At 37.7% G+C, this 19,628-nt stretch overlaps 1 protein-coding gene across 2 annotated transcripts in view; it reads left to right on the top strand.

Moving 5' to 3' along the window:
• Nucleotides 1-1,439: 1,439 nt before the first annotated feature.
• The window catches only part of HDAC2 (histone deacetylase 2), a 34,932-nt gene continuing 16,743 nt past the window's right edge, over nucleotides 1,440-19,628 (top strand). The window contains exons 1-5 of one of the 2 annotated variants that reach the window (XM_019646362.1): nucleotides 1,440-1,775; nucleotides 9,407-9,519; nucleotides 10,598-10,715; nucleotides 12,395-12,469; nucleotides 12,913-13,051. In XM_019646362.1, coding sequence (XP_019501907.1) covers nucleotides 1,724-1,775; nucleotides 9,407-9,519; nucleotides 10,598-10,715; nucleotides 12,395-12,469; nucleotides 12,913-13,051 — 497 coding nt within the window. In that variant the 5' untranslated portion in view covers nucleotides 1,440-1,723. The remainder of the gene's footprint in view (nucleotides 1,776-9,406; nucleotides 9,520-10,597; nucleotides 10,716-12,394; nucleotides 12,470-12,912; nucleotides 13,052-19,628) is intronic. The other variant, XM_019646363.1, reaches the window with a different exon arrangement.

Below are 19,628 nucleotides of genomic sequence, written 5' to 3' on the forward strand. Positions count from 1 at the left end.
CTCATTTCAGACTTCACTATACTGGCTCTGAGAAGAACATTAGTTTCTATTAAATTAGCTTATTCTGTTCTTGGAATATACCAAGTTGATCTTGGACTTGATAGAGCAAAACTTTAAAAGTCAATACCATGTAATTAACTCTACCTCTCAGGCAATGCCCCTCACACTGTGCTAACTGTACCAACTGCATCGGTTACCTGGGATGCTGTTTAAAAATACAGAATTGGGGAGAGGGGATTACCTAGGATTTATTTTCCCTAAATTTCTTGGGGGTGAGGTCCAGGAAAATTGCTGTTTTAAGTATGACTACTTTGGGGATTTTGAAGTCAAACAGTAAAATAAAGGGGTATTTTGGGTAGTGGTTCCAAATGGTTCCCACTTCAATAAGGCCTTTGTTCTTTTAATGAGGGTGTTTGAGAGAGTGTGTATTCGGAGAAAATTGTAAATGATAAAGTTGGGATAAGAGTGCTTACAGGGCAGACTGTCAGCCCCCCACTCCTTATCTGCAAGGTGGAAGGCTTAGAGTAGCTGCTTGATAAATGTTGACTTATTGAACACAGGGACACAGGTATTCATAACTTCCAATCTTTTCTCCTAGCTTTCTGCTTCAGACTTCCAGTGTCGAGCCAGCAGCAGCAGTATAGTGGAGTAGCTAGATAGTGTGTTGATTTGGGAGAAAAACGGACTTAAAACTCCAGATCATCAACAGTTGAGAGGACCAAGTTCCTTAATCCCCATGTATGAAGAAGGAAGAGAAATACATCTCTGCATTGTTGGAAGTCCTAAATGATTTAACAGGTTATCTATTATAAATAGGAATCAATGAAATATATTATAAATGCAATGCTTAGAACCCGTGGCTAACACATAAGTGAGAGTGCTCATTCAAACCCAGGCAGTATACCATACTCCTTAACGTCTGTGATAGGTCCCCTTAACAGGTCAGAACCTCAGTACAATTATTGGTACAAAAAAAAAAATTACACGAATAAAGAGAAAACCGAGGCGACCCAGTACAGAACGGCCGTCGGGGGCAGACGGGCAGGTTCGTGGATTCCGGAAGGGGTGCCAAAGTGGTCTCTACACGCCCAGCTTGCGGCACGTGGTTGGCAAGGGCGGGAGCTTCGCGACAGTGGGGGAAGGGTGCGGCAAGAGACAACTCGAAGGGGGTCTGGGCGGCCGAGGCTTCGGTTGGGGAGGCACCGACTGCGCAAGCTCAGGATGGGCGCAACCACTGTGCGAAGATCTGAAGGAGGGAGCGTTCACCCGCTCCAATCTCCTTTTATTGAGCGAAAGCCTTCCCTTTTTTCTCATTTTACGACTGTATTTGCCCCCATCCTTTGAAAATTGTTCATCAGTAGAAGGTCTTTTATCCAAAGACTGAAGAGTGTTCTGTCCCTAGTTTTGCCCCTTCCTCCCCGCCGTGGAGGCCACAGTGGACGCGTCCCCCTCCCCTCGGCGTCCGGAGGTGGTTTGGCTTCCCTCTCCCCCTCCCCGGTGTCGCGAGTTGGCGCCGCTGCCACCCCTTGCTCTGCGCTCTCGGCCTCTGGGCCGGGCGGTACCGAGCCCTCCCGGCGCCCCCTTGTCTCCTCCCTGCGGCCTGCACTTCCTTGCGGGACTGCCACCCCCCCACCTTCGCCCCAGCCCTTTTCTCTCCCCGCCGAGCCGCGGCGGCAGCAGCAGGAGGAGCCGGAGCCCGGAGGCGGCGGTGGCCGGGGAGCCCATGGCGTACAGTCAGGGAGGCGGCAAGAAGAAAGTCTGCTACTACTACGATGGTGAGAGGCCGGGCCGGCGGGAGGGTGGGCGGGCAGGGCTGGGGCGGCAGGCCCAGAGCCACGCCGGGCTCTGAGGCCGCCGTCGCGAGTGGGCGCCGGTGGTGAGGGGTGGGAAGGAGGAGGGACCGATATTTGGCCGCATCTTAACCCGTTCCCGACCCGACGTCGTTAGTGGGAGCCCTTCCGCCGCTAGCGGCCCCGGGGGACTCCGCGGTAGCCAGGTGGACGCCCCACTTTTTCCTCCTGCCCCTCTCGAGCAGAGCAGTCCGCCGCCTCTGCCACGGCGCCGGCCTACCCCGGCTTCATGGTGGTGGCGAAGGGGACGGCCCTCCCTGGCATCTCTCGCCCCCGCCACTCTTGGGAGAGGAGGTTTGAGGGTGCCCTGCTCCGGCCTCCTGCACCCGACCCCTCCCCCCAGGTCGAAATATCTACCCCGGCCCCGGCTCCACACAAAGCCCGGCGGCCACGAGAGCTCCGCCCCTCCAGTCCCCTCGCTCCCCCCATCCGCGCTGGCTCCCCTCCCCTCCGAGTCTCGCTAGTCCGAGCGCCTTCTCCTTTCTCCGCCTCCGGCCTCGCTCGGGACCCCTGGACCCGGGTCAGTGCTGCGAAGCAGTTACTGAGGGTGGTGGCCCACCTCCGGCTCAGCGCGCACACCGCTCTTTTGTATGGGCTCCATTCCTCGCCTTTGTTCGCTGGGCTCTTTGAGCGCCACTTTCTCAGCATTCAAATGAAAAGGCTTCACTTCCTCAGTAAAAATTAGGGTTTTCGAGTTTGAGGCAGTCTACGCGGGAAACATGACGTTGGTAGGGAAAGGTGGAGCTGTTTTCTGCTGGTGGTGTATGGAGATCAGACTCGCTGGGTCTTGGCTTGCCTCTTGAAAGGTGGTTACCACCCACTTCTTTGTTACTCTTTGTTCGATCAGGAAATAACCACCCTGCTTTGGAGGTAGGAGAGCATTGGCATCTTGGTTGTGAAAACTGTTTCTGGGTGGTGGAAGTCCTGGCGTAGGAAAACTTTGAATAGTGCAGAAGTACTCAATAATCGGCTAAGCTTGAGCTCACGGTGCATATAGTAAGTAATAAAAGTTAGATTTTAATTTTAGGAGTTCTAATTTGGATTTTGAGCAGGAACGTTAAATCTCTGGACCCTGTTTCCTGAGCCAGCCTAAATTAGACTAAATGGAGTAGTCACCTGTTTTACAGATTTCACAAAGACATTAACATGGTGAGTAGTTTGTAGTAGGTTACTCTCCAGAGAAGGAATTCTAACATTTAACAAAGAAGCTAGGCTTAACAACCTGAAGGTCCTGTCTGATTTGTCTGAAGCAATACAAAATTTGTAAGCTGTTTCCTACATTAGGTGTATTATAAATCACCCATCTTAGACAGGTGGAAAGAACTTAGAGGACTAAATCAGAATAAATTTGACTTTAGTTTAAAAATGGCCATACTAGATCAATTCAGTTAGCAATCTTTTAAATGAATCTTTTAATGCCTGTTTTTTGTAAAATCTGTATCATTTGTGGAAAAATCTAAAATCATATAAGAAATCTAAACTGTCTGATTTTTGGTAGCTAGTACAAAATAGTAACAGCCATGTTTTTAAAATCTTTTTTGAGAGGACCCCATTTATGTGTAATACAGATTGGTTTGAAATTATGTCATCGTCAAGGAGTGGAAATGGGATTACATTTTAATTTTAACATTGATTACTAAAGTTTCTTATAATGCATTCTTTAATACCTCGTGCATATTTTGGGTCACTAGCAAAACCCTGGCCTTGAATTCCTTGATCAAATCAGAAAGTAACCAGGTGTGTGAGTTAATTTTTAAAACTATTGTTTCAAAGATTTAAAGATTGGTTCTTGTTGGAGCTTGGGGTAAAGGAGAAAGTTTTAAAAGTTTGGGGTAACTAGTGCTAAGACTCTCCCTGAAGCTGCTAGTTGCTGTTGACTGTGATAGGCTCTGATGAAGTAAGCTGTTTGTAACTTCTTGTCACAGACTTCAGACTTGAACTGTAGAACCAGGAGATACACTTAAGTAGCAGTTTTTTGAACAGCTGTTGGTTCCTGGACACATTTATGATGTGCTTTTGTTGAAGGAATGGGAGCAAGCACTGGTCCCAAGGGCAGGATGCAGGATTGATAGGTAGAATGGAAATAATTTAAGCCTGGTGATTGTGACTTAATACTTTATTTGTAGACCATTCAACTGCTTTACCTGATGGCCAACAGCAGGTGTATAACTGAATGTTTGGAAATATATAGTTCGGTTTACTGTCTTCAGTCTATGGTTCTTCCTTGGCTCATTTGTAGAATGGAGTTGGTAGTTGCTTACATTTGGAATATTTGGGTTGTTGGGAGGACTAATAAAATGTTTTGCAGAGATTATTAAATTGAATAGGTATCATGTTAATTATTAATACGTGATAGTATGATAAGCTCTGCACAGTTAATTCCAAAAGTTTATATTTTTATTACCAAAAAAAACCTAATCAGTTTATGTATAAAGTAGTCTCTTTTTTTAATTGTAAAGAAAGAGGAGGATGCAAGTAAAGCAGCTTCTGCACCAGAGAATTCTAAGACTCGAAGGTATACAACATGAATTAGATTGGGAGTGGGTAGTATCAGTAGTAATAGGGCCCAGATAATTTGCTAGCCTTAATTAACGAGTTTTAATTTGTTGGTAAAGGAGGTAGAAGGAAGAAAGATAAAAAGGAGTGGAGTGACAGATTCTGTAATCATGGGAATTCTACCTTTAGGTTTACTGGAGGGACCATTAGGCACACTCTAGGTGACAAAGAAAATGTCGCCCAAGTGAAAGGGACATCTAAAGACATATGTATTTTTTTTCTGGACACTTTAGTCTTCAGTATTGCACCCTTTATTTAGATCGTTGGAATGCCGGTTCCAAGTGAGCCTCCAGACATTATGAAGGAGGTATCCTTAAACCTTTGAAAAGGAAGAGGAGTTATTTCTTACTATAGATATTGACTCATGCCTCTAAAGTTTCCAAAAACATATTTTTAAAACTTGGTCATCTTGTTGTATATATTGCAACATTATCAATAATCTGTAAAATGATATAGCTAGTCACTGAGATCCCTTCTGGCTTTAAAATGATGTGATTTCTGTACTTAAATGTAATTAGCAAACCAGGCTGTGTTTGGCCATGATTACAATACTCGGTGTATTTTTAATTCTTTACCTAGAAATGTTAACTATTCTTTGTTTTGACTTGAACTTGAAACCAATTACATTTACTGCCTGTATATAATATAATAGGGTTGTATTTATAGTTAATCCTTGAACAACGTGGGTTTGAAATACACAGGTCCGCTTATACACAGATTTGTTTTCAATAAATATATAGTCAGCACTCCATATCCCCAGTTTTGCATCTGTGGATTCAGTCGATGACAGATGCGAAGGCCCTACTGTATGTATTGTTCTATGCTATTTTATATAAGGGACTTGAGCCACCTGGAGGTTTGTAGTATCTGCAGGGAGGGGCAGAGTATTTTCCTGGAACCAATCACCTGCAGACACCGAGGGAAAAGTATAGTTAAGTCATATGTAGATTTTCAACTGCATGGGGGTGGGTGTCTCTAACCTCCACATTATTCAAGAGCCAACTGTATACATAATTTATATAATTATATACATATTGCTCTCTGCTCAATTTCTTTATTCCCCTGATAGGGCACTTGGAGACAAGTGGTTCAGAGAAAAGCACTCAGCAGTATACAGGGATAGAATGTAAAAGTTCATACCTTCCAGTATATTCCTAGTTTGCTCTGGCAGATTATAAGAATTCTACTTGGATCCAACTAGAGGCAAATTTTCTTGGACTTTTATTTACAACATTGGTGCCAGTTTCTTTTGCTAAATAGCCTTTAATACAACAGTTTGGGTTCTTAACTGTAATATAAATATTATCCATAAAATAGGTAATCATTTCTTTGGGGGCAAATCAGAGTACTGAATGAATTACAGCAGCAGTTCATAAATACCAATGGTCTTAAGTACACATAACTATTTAAACATAGTAGAATAAAGACTTGAGATTTTCCTATACGTGGATCCTCTTCCCCCAGATATTCTTCCTCACTCTGTTCAAATTTCATCTTAATCAGAGAGGCTTTCCCACGATTACCTTAATCCCCATTGCTGCTTTTCTCCCTCTCACTTGTACCACCTAACTTTTGTGTTTCTTCCCACTAGAATATAAGCTTCATGAGGTCAGAGAGTTCGTTTTGCTTATGTCTGCATCTCCACCATCTAAATTTTTAAAAAATTTAAAGGGGTTTTGAATTGTTGATAAATAATTAATACCTTATAGCTTTATAGTAGATACAGTATGTTCATTTCTTTCTCATTTTTACAATCACTTTGTTACAATCACTGAGTTACAGGCAGGTAAGATGAGTGGCATTTTGTCTATTTTACAATGAAAATAGATGGATATCCCTGTTCTGTCCTTAGTCCACCCCTTATGATTTTCTACATTGTTTAGTTTTAATATCTAAGGAGAGGTCAACACCTAAAGACACACACACCTTTGATGGCATAAGAGTGGATCTATTTTTCACTGCTACCAAAAAAAAAATGTATTAGTAATTATTTCTTTCCCTTTAACAGAAACTTTAAATGCTCCTATTGACAGATCCTTAAAGGCAGCAGTTGGAATTGGGAAGAGGTAGCAATCATAATAGTACTGAAACATGAATGAGGCTTGATTTAAAAGTTGAAGTACAAGGATGTTTGTTTTACTGGTTAAGAAGTCGTATTCCTCGCTATTTCAATAGCAGTCAGCTTATACTTTTTCATCATGTCAGTTTTGAGTTCAGAAAGATCAAATAGGCTTGAAGTCTATTACATGTCAGGTAGATAAAAGATTATTTTAGTCTTAAGAAGGAAATAAAAGACTATATTAAATAGGAGAGGATATCTTTGTCAGGTAATCAGACAAGGCAAGGCCTGAAGGAAGAGAATGAGCCAACTATAAAAGAGTTTTTCTACATAAGATGTTGAAACCTGCAATGGCCAGGTAGTTAAAAAGAACCTGGCACACTTAACCTAAGGAAGCCAAGAGGAGGACATGGGGGAACTGTGGAAATGTGCCGGACTAGGTAGTGAAGGGCCAGACTACACAAGACTGTGTTAAGAGATTCGGAAAGCCATTGAAGGTTTTTAAGTAGAACTCTTACATTTGGAGAAAGGATGGTGGAGTGACAGAATGTAAGACTGACTGAGAGCAAGCATTATTATAAATGCATGTTGGTCCACATAAAATGTAATGGTTGCAAATGATAGACATGGGCACATTTAAGGGAGGTTTTGGAAGTAAAACCAATGAAACTTGTTGGTGGAACGGAAATGGAGTGGGAACTGGGTAATGGTGGTACAGAATAAAGGATAACTGAAGTTTTCTGGATTGAGCACTAAGTGACTCATTCCTGAGAGAGGAGGATTTAGGGCAGCACTCTTGTTCACTGACTTACCCAAGTGCCCTGAACAGTGCCTGGCACATGGTAGGCTCTTGATTTGTTACATGAATGAATGAACTTGAGAAATCCTGATGTTTAAAGGTTATTGGAGTGGCTATGGGTAGGAGTAGAATTCAGGAAAGTGGTACTATGGAAGTCAGAACGCTCAGCGTTTCAAGGAGAAGAGTACCAGTTTGTTAAAGCTGCTGCTAGTGGACTAGTCTGTGGAAGACAAAAATAATACGGTAGCTTTCTTTGTTTTTTCCTGAACCATTTTTTAGTCAGCTTATCTTTAGAGGTAAAGGTACATTTCACACTCCTGACATCCAAAATGATCTGAAAATTGGGGGGGGTATTGTAACTCACTTGGAATCAAAAGCTTAACCTGAATTAATATTCATGATCTTTATTCCACTTATTGTGAACATTCACACATTTTTGCTGCGGAAACATTAAAGTTTAATTATAGAATGCTGCTTAGACATTTCATCTTGGTAATTCTTACGCAGGGGTGGATGGAAGTTATGTGAAGAGTAGAGTTTCTTTGTTTTCCTTTGGTAGTGATAATTTAGAAATACCTTCCTTGCATTAACTTGGGTACATGATGCTTTGTAACTCTAATGGACTTTCCATATCTAAAAATTGATTGAGACCAGGCTGCTTTCAGGGAACTGTATGTACTGCCACCATGTAGGGCAGAGCTTTATAGCAGATCCTTCCTCATAAAGTAATTTGTTTCCTACATTTAGAGCCTCTGAATTGTGATATATGAAAAGGAATGTCACATATCCCCACAGCTCTGCTTCGCTACCTGCCTATATTTTCTTAGCTTTGTAACTGTTAGCACCTGCATTAAGAAAGGTGGCTTTCCTTATGACAGTTTATATATGGTTTTCAGAAGAGAGCTTGTGTTGAAAATGAAGGGTTAAATTACAGATGTGATACCAACAAAATCAAGTAGTTATATTATTAGAAACAGTATTAGGAACAGGTGAACATTCATCTTGTACTATTATCAAATATATGGAAAAGAAAAACAAGTTTTTGAGTTCTCAGTTTTCACTAAACAAACAAAAAAGGTTATGTATTTATGCCTGCGTTTTGAAAAATATTTTGACCCTGAAGGTGAGAAAATAGTGTTCTTTATCCCTAGCTTTTATTATACAATATAAACCAATGTTGAATGACTTCCAGCCATTAAAATCAGCTTGGCTGTCCTAACAGAATTTTGGAATTGCTTATTTAAAACTAGAATTAGTACTAAAAGCATTGCTAATTTCTAATTTAATAAAGGCTATTGTAAAAAGTTCCTGTTATATTAGAAAAATAGATGTATTTAAGGGACTTCCTTAACATTTTATTACAGAAACATTGGGACTTTACCTGAAAATACTGATTTTATTGAAATTTGTAGATGAAAATATGTGACTTTGGTCTTAATTTTATGATCCTATGTGTAAGTTTTAAGACATTGGGGTAGAAGATGTTTAAAAAGATAGGCTAGGAATTATAACTTGAATGGTGAAGAATGAGACAAAATTACTGCCTTGAAAAATGTCATGAGCATGTCATCAGAGCAAAACTTTTATTTAGGATCCAAATTTCAGTTACCAAAATTTCCTTTATAGATTGATATGGACATAGAACGTTTTATCCCCCATTATACCAACTATAAAGGATCTCTGGGATGCCAATGAAGTGTCCAAGAAGCAGTATTTGCTGTAAAATTTTTAAATCATACACGTGAAACTCAGAGAATTTACTTTAAGCATCTGAATTTTCCAGCAAATGCTAAAAGCAGATATCACTTTAAGGAACAAAAGCTATATGTGGAAGTGAGTAAAGTGTTTCATTTGGGCTAATCCTAAATAAGAAATTTAGGTAAGCTGTAAATCAAAGCAACTTGCTTGCCTTAATCTATAAATAAACATGATGTATTAAAGGAGTCATCAGCATGTAAAAGTGTATATAAATGTATTTTGGTTTTCTAATACAGTTTGAAAGTAGCAAAATCTAAAGTCATTTAAGATTTTAAATAAATTTTATTTAGGTTGTAAATGCCTTCTTAATGGTGAACATACATAAATTTAGATCATGAAGATTCCCTTGTCTGTATTGTTCAGTTTGTCTCTTTTCTATTTTAGGTGATATTGGAAATTATTATTATGGACAGGGCCATCCCATGAAACCTCATAGAATTCGCATGACCCATAACCTGCTGCTAAATTATGGCTTATATAGAAAAATGGAAATATACGTGAGTATACCTTTTGGTAAATACTCAGCACAGATTTTTTTTTTTTTTAATTACTACTTTGAAACTTTGTTTATTATTCCCCCCTGTGGAGGGCATTTAGCAGATGAAAAGGTCTGGAAGAAAACAGAAACTCCTGTTTTTGTTTTATTCTTCAAAGAAAACAGAATGTGGGAGCTGTAGCCTCTTTTTTCTCTCTTCTTTCAACCCTTTTAAAGTTTACCCTACTCCAGGTTTTTACATTTCTAGAGAACAACACTGTTTGGCATACTGAATACTTTTGTTACAATAATTATTGACCAGTATGCTTATGAAGAGTTGATTTGGGACTATTACAAAAAGCTTATACAGAAAATTAATCCTACAAATATTTATTGGCATATGGAACACTCTGTTGGGCACACAGAATACAAAACAACATAAAATACAACTGCCTTAAATGTTTTGTAGATAAAGATGGGAGTATATATAAACAGATACAAGACACAACAACTCTTATCTGGGGAGAAAAGAAAGATTTGAAGCAGTTAACAGTGTTGGGGTATATATATGTGAGTTATTTTCTTTGGATATAGACATTTAAAGAAGAGGCAGAGTTGGAAAACCTTTTGGAAGAAGTGTGTAGTAAATGAAATGGAGCTCTTCAAACAAGGATGATTAGGCTAGGCAAAGGAAAAGAGATTGTGAACAAAAACTTAAAATGGAGAATGAGTCTCATTCTTGAGGGAGGTCATTGAAATCAATGAATATAGAGCAGAAAGTTTATGATGGAAAAAGAGAAAGTCAAGTTTATGAACATGTATTTGACTTCATAAGGGTTGCTCCATTTCCACTAAAATAAAATGAGTGATTAATTCATATTTGGTGTTAGACTTGTCAAATATTTTTAAAAGAATATAAATTAGCTTTGGAATTGACTTTTGTTTCCTAAAACACACATGTATACATTTGGATTAGCTTTGGAATTTATCTCTTTTGTCTTGGAAGACCTACTTTTGAGAGGACTGTTAGGGGAGATTGTTTACTTTGTGTTTGATAACTCTGATATAACCAGTTGTAATTCCACAATTTTTCTTCCCAGAGGCCCCATAAAGCCACCGCTGAAGAAATGACAAAATACCACAGTGATGAGTACATCAAATTTCTACGTTCAATAAGACCAGATAACATGTCTGAGTATAGTAAGCAGATGCAGAGATGTACGTTTCTATGTTGAATGTATATTTTATATATATATGTTAGTATTGATAAGTATAAATAACTATTTTTAGAAGCATATAGTTAGAGTTATCCAAATCTAGGTTATTTTTCCTGATCTAAAATAAAGTAGTTTTAATTATTTATTGACTTGAAAAGACAATGCAAAAATACTACAGCTAGTTTTAAAAAAAAAAAAAAAACCTACTGAAGTCTCTTGGTCTGCTGAACTACCAAAGAGCTGTTTGGATATTCCTCTGCTCTTTGTTTTGATTCCATGCTAACTTTGGAATAATGAATATTAGTAGGTAGACCTACTTTAAAAAATAATAATAATAATTATACTTTGATTGGCCTTGGCCTGGTGTGTATTCCTCTTGCCCCCTATTTGTATGCTTTAGTTAATCTGGACTGTAATACATGTACTCTGCTACTTCCCTTTATTGTAATATTAATGAAGCTTTTCATTTTTTTCTACATAATGTTCTCCTTTATCTTATTACAGATTAGTTGGCTTGAAGGTGGAATAGAAAATGTCATCCTAAAATAATTGGAACAATGTCTTTTAAAGTTTGATATTGGATTTCATTTTCATCATTGTTTTTATTAATGAACTTCTGTGGTGATTTTTTTTTAAAAGAGAGTTTCAATAGTACTAAATTAAGTGTAGTTGCTGTAAGTTTCATATTCGTAGAACTTCGTGTACATTGCTACCGTATGTTATTTCATTCTATTAAATAAAATACTATAATAAAATAGATATTTATCTGTTTTTAATGGACATTCAAGTCAGGCTTAGATTAAAAAGTCATGGGTAGATCTGGGGCAAATGAATTAAAAAATTGATTTAAAATTTACGTAATAGTTGTGTAAGATTATGAACATATCTGAGATACTAAAATTTATTCATTATAGTGCTAATAAATTAAGGGTGTATGAAGCTATTATAAAATCATGATCCTTATTAAAGAGGTTATAACTTGGGGTGTGGGGAGACCTAAGAATGAGTTATGTGTATACATCTAAGTCCCTTTTATTCTCTCTGCACTAAGGAACTAGATATTTTGTGATGTGTCATGTATCTGTATACATACAGTTTTGTTTCCTTGTGCCTTAAGTACCCCTTCTTCCTATATCGTGGCTGTCATGAATCTAGTTAATTCTTACCATGGTTCAAGATCAAGGTTAACCATGGGCATAGGCAACCAGCTGTTGTATCTTTTTAGTATTCACTAAAATACATTTTAAGGTTGTGGATGTTCTGTGTACTTAAGGAGTATTTAAAAAGTAAATCACAAAGCATATGAAGTTACTTAAACTTTTTAAAATCTTGATTAATTTATTGTCATATATTTGAGAAATGCCTAGAAATTTTAAGTCCATGTTTTAATGTAATAAGGGGAAATACCTTTTATATTTTGATAATTATTGATTTCTTATTAATAGAGCAGAGTCCACAAATAACCCTGGTAAGATTTGGTGGTGGTGTTTCACGCATAACACTCTTTAATTACCCTGGATAAAATGATAAATTATATTTTTAAATTGTAAACTAGATTACTTCTATGATGTGTATGTTTTATGGTTCTATCAAACAAAAAGTATTTGTAGGAAATGTTTTTTGTAAGAAACAGCTTTTATTCACAGAATGTGTTGAAATTATGAAATCCATCTTTCATAGTTAATGTTGGAGAAGATTGTCCAGTGTTTGATGGACTCTTTGAGTTTTGTCAGCTGTCAACTGGTGGCTCAGTTGGTAAGTGTCCTGATTCAGTCTGACTTAAAAATTTACTTAAACTTGGTATGTGGCTTTTAGAGGTTATTTCTTTAAAGCAAAAATGTTAATGCTGGTGGATTTTCATAATAAAAAGTAGTCAGTATGTTTATAGTAGAATTCAATTATCTTTGACTCCAACATTTTTTACTTTTAGTTTCTTCTTCCATTGTATTTTCACTAAGAGACTTCTTTTTCCTCCCTGTCTTCTAGCTACCATTGTTACCACTTTCCATATACGTGTACTCTTATTTAGTCAGATCACAGCTTAGGAAAATCTTTATCTAAGGAGAAACTGCTAACTGTTAGAGTCCTAGAAAAAGATCCTTGCCTTTTATGGCATACTTTTTCCTATAGGACTTTTATCTAGTTACACTAACTTTAATTTTAAACATTTTTAAAGTCTATCCCATCCTGTTTCTTAGCTGGAGCTGTGAAGTTAAACCGACAACAGACTGATATGGCTGTTAATTGGGCTGGAGGATTACATCATGCTAAGAAATCAGAAGCATCAGGATTCTGTTATGTTAATGATATTGTGCTTGCCATCCTTGAATTACTAAAGTAAGTTAATTTGTATTGATATTTTTCCTATGAAAAAATATTATAATTAAAGCAATAAAATTTGTCTTTTTTGAAAAACATCAGGTTAACGGTAGGTTGAAAATAGTTAATGGTGAATCCTCTATGGATTCATTACAAACCATTGTAAAGATAACAGGCCTAATCCTTGAATTGTTAAGAATGGGAAATGCGTATAAATGTCTACAATTCCCATTAGGTACCCCTCTTAAAAATAGTAGTAGTAGTTTGGCAATTTACGTTTGAATTACAGTTTCAACTAATGAAAAATGACACAACCCTGGAAGTTTATGTTCTAATAACATTTTGTAAATTTTAACTTTTGAAGGCAAACACTTGAACCTTGGGTTAAACAAAATTTGGTTACCTATTGAATTAAATGTAGATAACTGCCTAGCTTCCATGTAAAATGAGGCTCTCTATTCTCTAAAAATAGATATTATTATCTCTTAAGTTGCTAAAAGAGTTAAAGTTATCCTTGACTGCAGCTTGAGAGAGAGATCTATAAGAGGTAGTTGTGAATTTGGAGAGTTACAAAGTTAAATCTTTTTTTACCATCATCAAACTAACAGGTCTTAGCAGATTCCATTTGATTCTACTGAATTAGCATTTTCTCACCTTTGAAGTGTTCTTGCCTGCAGTTACTCCATGAATACTATTTATATAGAGACTGGATTTCAGTCACTTAAAACCTGATATTGACTCCTCAAATAAATAACTATCCTGTGTCTGTTGACTAATCAAGAGCCAAGGAAAACCACTTAAAATCTTCTGCTTTGTTTTTAATTTGCTATTGATGTTGGTTCCTGTGTCTTCATCCCTGAGCAACAATTCTTGCCCACATGCTTGTCTTAAACAAGTTTAATTTCTCTGGACACATTTGTTCAACTGGTGTGATTAAACATGATTTAATTGACTGTTGGTTAATCAGCTTATGAGCCACTCAAACTTTTGGCTCACAGCTTTATTTTTATGAAGAAATTCTGCTATGATGAGACATTTTGTTTTTTATTTCCCAAGGTTTCTGGATGTTGCTTTCCTGTGAGTTGATAATATTCTTATGAGTGCTTAGTCTGGCAGTGTCAGTTTGTATTCTTTTAACTGTTGTGGTATCCTTGTAAAATAAACACAGTGCTCTGCTATCTAATTCAGTAACAATCCTCACTTCACTGTGCCTTAAAAAGGTGACATTTGAAGTTTCCTTTTTTCTTATTTTGACATGGGTATGCACTGGTAATAGCTGTCATGGTTTGTGATACATGTGATTCTTAAAATGCTTTAGAGTTACAATGGTTACTGCAATTTATAGTGTTCCAAGCAACAATGAATTGATAACAGTACAACATGTACTCTTGGCATCTCGACAGCTCAACTCTACATTTGCAGTTGAAGCCCAAAGGAAGCCATAGACAGTACATAAACAAATGTGCATGGCTATGCTTCAAAAATACTTTATAGACATTGAAAGTTTAATTTCATTTGAATGTTATCTATCACGAGATAATCTTGTTTTGATTTTTTTCAGCTATTTGAAAATGTAAAATCTATTCTTAAAGGTTTTACAAAAAGAGGCCATTGGCCAATTGGGTCTATGGAGCATAGATTGCCAAACAGTATTTTATATGAAGATTTACTAGAGAGAAGTTTTAAAGTATCACTTTTCAATATGGTATAATCTTCAGTTGTTAATATATAGAAACATGTATTATGTTTTTAAGCTCATAGGAGATTTCACAGAGCTTGTAAGTACATTTTTCCCATCTAAATTGGGCCTAAAAGGAAAATTTAAAGGTCTGAGCCTCAATTCTCCTTAGCAGCTGCCCGGCCTCCTGGGAGCAGGTGGGCAGCCCCAGCTCACACTGCAGCCTTTCTTGGGTGGCTCTCTGGGCTCTATGGGCCTAGGTAAGTGGCAGCTGGTCTCAGTGTTCTCTGGATATTTTGCAGAGTGGCCACAGGCTTGGCACTGGAACATCCGAATCTGCATTAACGTTGTGAACACCACCCACCCCACCCCAGTCACTCCGTGGGATCCCACCCCATGCAACTTGGGGGCATCAACAGGGGCACTGTCAGCAACAGCACAGCCAGCCCGGCTCAGCACACCTGAGGAGACGCTTTCAGTGCAGCTGAGCCTTATGGGTAGCTGGCAGATGGCAACAGGCCTACGGGGGCTCTGGGCCTTTTGCTAAGCTGCCCCAGGCCTGATACTGGTGGCAACTTGGCCTCAGTTCACAGTGAGACTGTCCCCATATGCCTCCAGATCCATCACAGACAGCATCCTACCACATATTGCTTTGTAACTCCTCTACCAGGTAGCCATGGGCTGGTCGTAGGCAATGGCTGAACTCGGCCTGCAGAGGGGTCTTCCCAAGAGACACCAGAAGCAACATACCCAGAAGCAGGCTTCAGACCATAACATCAACACCCAGTTAGCCCCACAGGCAACACACCCAAAGGCTGGTCTCAGAAGGCAAAAGAGCCTGCTGGGGTGAATCCCTTCTCTGAGGGGTCATGCCCCACATAGCAGTGCATACACTGTGGGCATAGCCAATCCTTGCAGCCAGTCAGCCTGTGAGTCAGTCTCACCCACTGAGGTGCCAAAAGCAATTAAGGCTCAACTCTAACAAGAGAATACACAAAACATACACAGGTGATCAGGGAGACTGCACTACTGAACCACACAGGACACTTACTACATAATGCCACCTGGCAAAGATTGAGAGACAGAAGATCTACCTAATACACAGAAACAAACACAGAGAGGCAGCCAAAATTAGGAAACAAACATGTCCCAAATAAAATCACAGGAGAAAACTCCAGAGAAGGACCTAAATGAAATGGAGATAACCAACCTACTATAGACAGACTTCAAAACACTGGTTATAAGAATGCTTAACTCTCCGTTGGGTGCAACTGATCTCACAGATTCATGCACACAAATTTTCAAATATCTAAACAGTTAACAGTTAAGTATCATGACTCATCGCTTCTGTATCTTCCCCCTGTATTGTAACCTATCACCAGTCATGTCTGTGACTTAGTACAGTAAAGATGTATTTCATAGCGGCATCTTTGTGTGCAGTGAATCTGTGAGATCAGTTGTGCCCAATGGAGGGTTAAGGAACTTAGTGAAAACTTCAACAAAGAGATAGTAAGCATAAAGGACATCAAAACCTTAAAAAAGAACCAGTCAGATATAAAGACTAAAATAAGTGAAATGAAGAATACATTAGAAGGAATCAACAACAGATTAGATGAAGCATAGGATCGAATCAGTGATTAAGAAGACAAGGTAGCAGAAAACATCCAATCAGAAAAGCAAAAAGAAAAAAGAATTAAAAAATAAAAGATAGTTTAAAAGACCTCTGGGACAACATAAAGTGTAACAAGATTCACATCATAGGAATACCAGAAGGACAAGAGAGGGAGCAAGGGATTGAGAACTTATTTGAAGAAATAATGACTGAAAACTTCCCTAACCTGGCAAAGGAAATAGACATACAATCCCAGGAAGTGCAGAGGGTCCCAAACAAGATAAACCCAAGGAGACTCACACCAAGACACATAAGTACAATGGCAAAAGTTAAAGACAAAGAGAATCCTAAAAGCAGCAAGAGAAAGATAACTAGTTACTTACAAGGGAGCTCCCATAAGATTATCAGCTGATTTCTCTACGGAAACTTTGCAGGACAGAAGGGAGCGGCATGAAATATTCAAAGTGATGAAAAGCAGGGACCTACAACCAAGACTACCCAACAAGGCTATCATTTAAAAATGGAAGGAGAGATAAAGAGCTTCCCAGACAAAAAAGGCTATAGCTATTCATTACCGCCAAGCCAGTATTACAAGAAATGTTAAAGGGACTTGTTTAAGAAGAAGGAGGGATGGGGGGGGGGTCAAAAATATGAGTAATAAAATGGCAATACCTATGTACCTATCAGTAATCACTTTAAATGTAAATGGATTAAATACTCCAATCAAAAGACATAGGGTAGCTGAATACAAGACCCATACATGTGCTGTCTACAAGTGACCCATCTTAGATCAAAAGATACACATAGACTGAAAGTAAAGGAATGGAAAAAAACATTTCATGTAAATGGAAACAAAAAAAGCTGGGGTAGCAATACTTATATCAGACAAAGTAGACTTTAAAACAAAGACTATAATAACAGACAAAGAAGGACATTGCATAATAAAGGGATCAATCCAACAAGAGGAAATGACCTAGTAAACATCTATGTACCCAACATAGGAGCCCCTAAATATATAAAGCAAATATTGACTGACATAAAGAGATCGACAGTAATACAATCATAGTATGGGACCTGAACACCCCATTGACACCAATGGACAGATCTTCCAGACAGAAAATCAACATGGAAACAGCAGCTTTAAATGATTCACTAGACCAGATGGATTTAATTGGTATTTCTGAGCATTCTACACCAAAGAAGCAGAATATACTTTCTTTTCAAATGCACATGGAACATTTTCCAAGATAGACAACATATTAAGGCCACAAAACAAGTCTCAATATAATTCAAGACTGAAATCATATCAAGAGTCCTCTCTGACCATAAAAATATGAAAGTAGAAGTCAATTGCAAATAACTTAAAAACCACACAAACACTTGGAGGCTAAATAAACACATGTTGCTAAACAATGAGTGGGTTAACAGTGAGATCAAGGAAGAAATCAAGATACCTTGAGACAAATGAAAACACAACAACCCAAACATCTGTGGACACAGTGAAAGCAGTCCTAAGAGGGAAATTCATAGCAATACAGGCCTACCTTAAGAAACAAGAAAAATCAACAACCTAACCTTACACTTGAACTAGAAGAACAACAACAAACAAAACCCAAACAAAGTTAGTAGAAGGAAGGAAATAAAGATTAGAGTGGAAATAAACAAAATAGTCTTTAAAAAAAAAAACAGTACAAAAGATCAATGAAACCAAGAGCTGGTTCTCTGAAAAGATAAAATTGAAAACTCATAAAGAATAAAGAGAGGACCCAAATAAGATCAAATGAAAAAAGAAGTGACAGTGGACATCAAAGAAATACAAAAATTTTAAGAAAATACAAGCAATTACACCAACAAATTGGACAATCTGAAAGAAACGGATAAATTTCTAGAAGCATACAAGCTTCCAAGGCTGAATCAAGAAGAAACAATCTGAACTCACTGATGACTACTAATAAAATCGAATTAGTAATCAACAAACTCCCAACAAAAAAAATCCTGGACCAGATGGCTTCACAGGTGTATTTTTCCAGACATTCAAAGAAAAGTTAACACCTATTCTTCTCAAACTATTCCAAAAACTTCAGCAGGACTGAAGGCTCCCAAGCTTATTTTATAAGACCATCATTACCCTGAGTCCAAACCCAAACAAAGACATTACAAAAAAATAATATAGGCCAATATTCCTGATGAACATGAATGCCTCAACAAAATATTAGCAAACCGAATTCAGCAATACATTAAAAAGATCATATTCCATGATAAAGTAGGATTTATTCCTGGGATGCAAGGTTGTTTCAGTATCTGCAAATCAATTAATGTGATAACACCACAAATAAGATGAAAGATAAAAATCATATGAACATAGCAATAGGTGCCGAAAAAGCATTTGACAAAATCCAGCATCCATTTATGATAAAAACTCAGCAAAGTGGGAATAGAGGGAACATATCTCAGCATAATAAAGGCCATATGTGACAAATCAACAGCTAACATCATACTCAATGGGAAAAAGCTAAAAGTATTCTTAATATCAGGAACAAGACAAGGATTCCCACTTTCACTAATTTTATTCAACATTGTACCGGAATCCGACAAGAAAAATAAATAGAAGGCATCCACATTGGGAAAAAAATAAAACTTATTTGCAGATGACATAATATGTAGTGAGAACCCCAAGGACATACCACAAAAAACGATGAGAACTGGTAAGTGAATTTAGTCAAGTAGCAGGATATTTAATATTTAGAAATCGGTTGCATTTTCATACCCCAATAATGAACTATCAGAAAGAGATATTAAAATCTCATTTACAATTGCATTAAAAAAAATAGAATGTCTAGGAATAAATTTAACCAAAAAGTAAAAGACCTGTACTCCAAAAATTAAGACACTATGAGAAAAATTGAAGAAAATAAATAAATGGAAGCATATACCATGCTTATCAATAGGAAGAATTAATATAATTAAAATGTCCATACTACCCAAAGCAGCCTATAGATTGAATGCAATCCCTATCAAAATACCAATGCGATTCTTCACAGAGCTAGAGCAAATAATCCTAAAATTTATATGGAACCATAAAAGACCCTGAATAACCATAGCAATCTTGAAAAGAGAACAAAGTTGGAGGTTTCAGGCTACCTGATTTCAAACTAGACTACAAGTCCATAATAATCAAAACAGCATGATATTGCAAAAAAAAACACATAGATCAGTGGAACAGAAATCCATAATAGCTCAGAAATAAACCCATGCCTATATGGTCATTTAATCTATGACAAAGGAAGCAAAAATATACAATGGGG

This window comes from Hipposideros armiger, unplaced genomic scaffold (genome assembly GCF_001890085.2).
Source record: "Hipposideros armiger isolate ML-2016 unplaced genomic scaffold, ASM189008v1 scaffold_101, whole genome shotgun sequence".
NCBI lineage: Eukaryota > Metazoa > Chordata > Mammalia > Chiroptera > Hipposideridae > Hipposideros > Hipposideros armiger.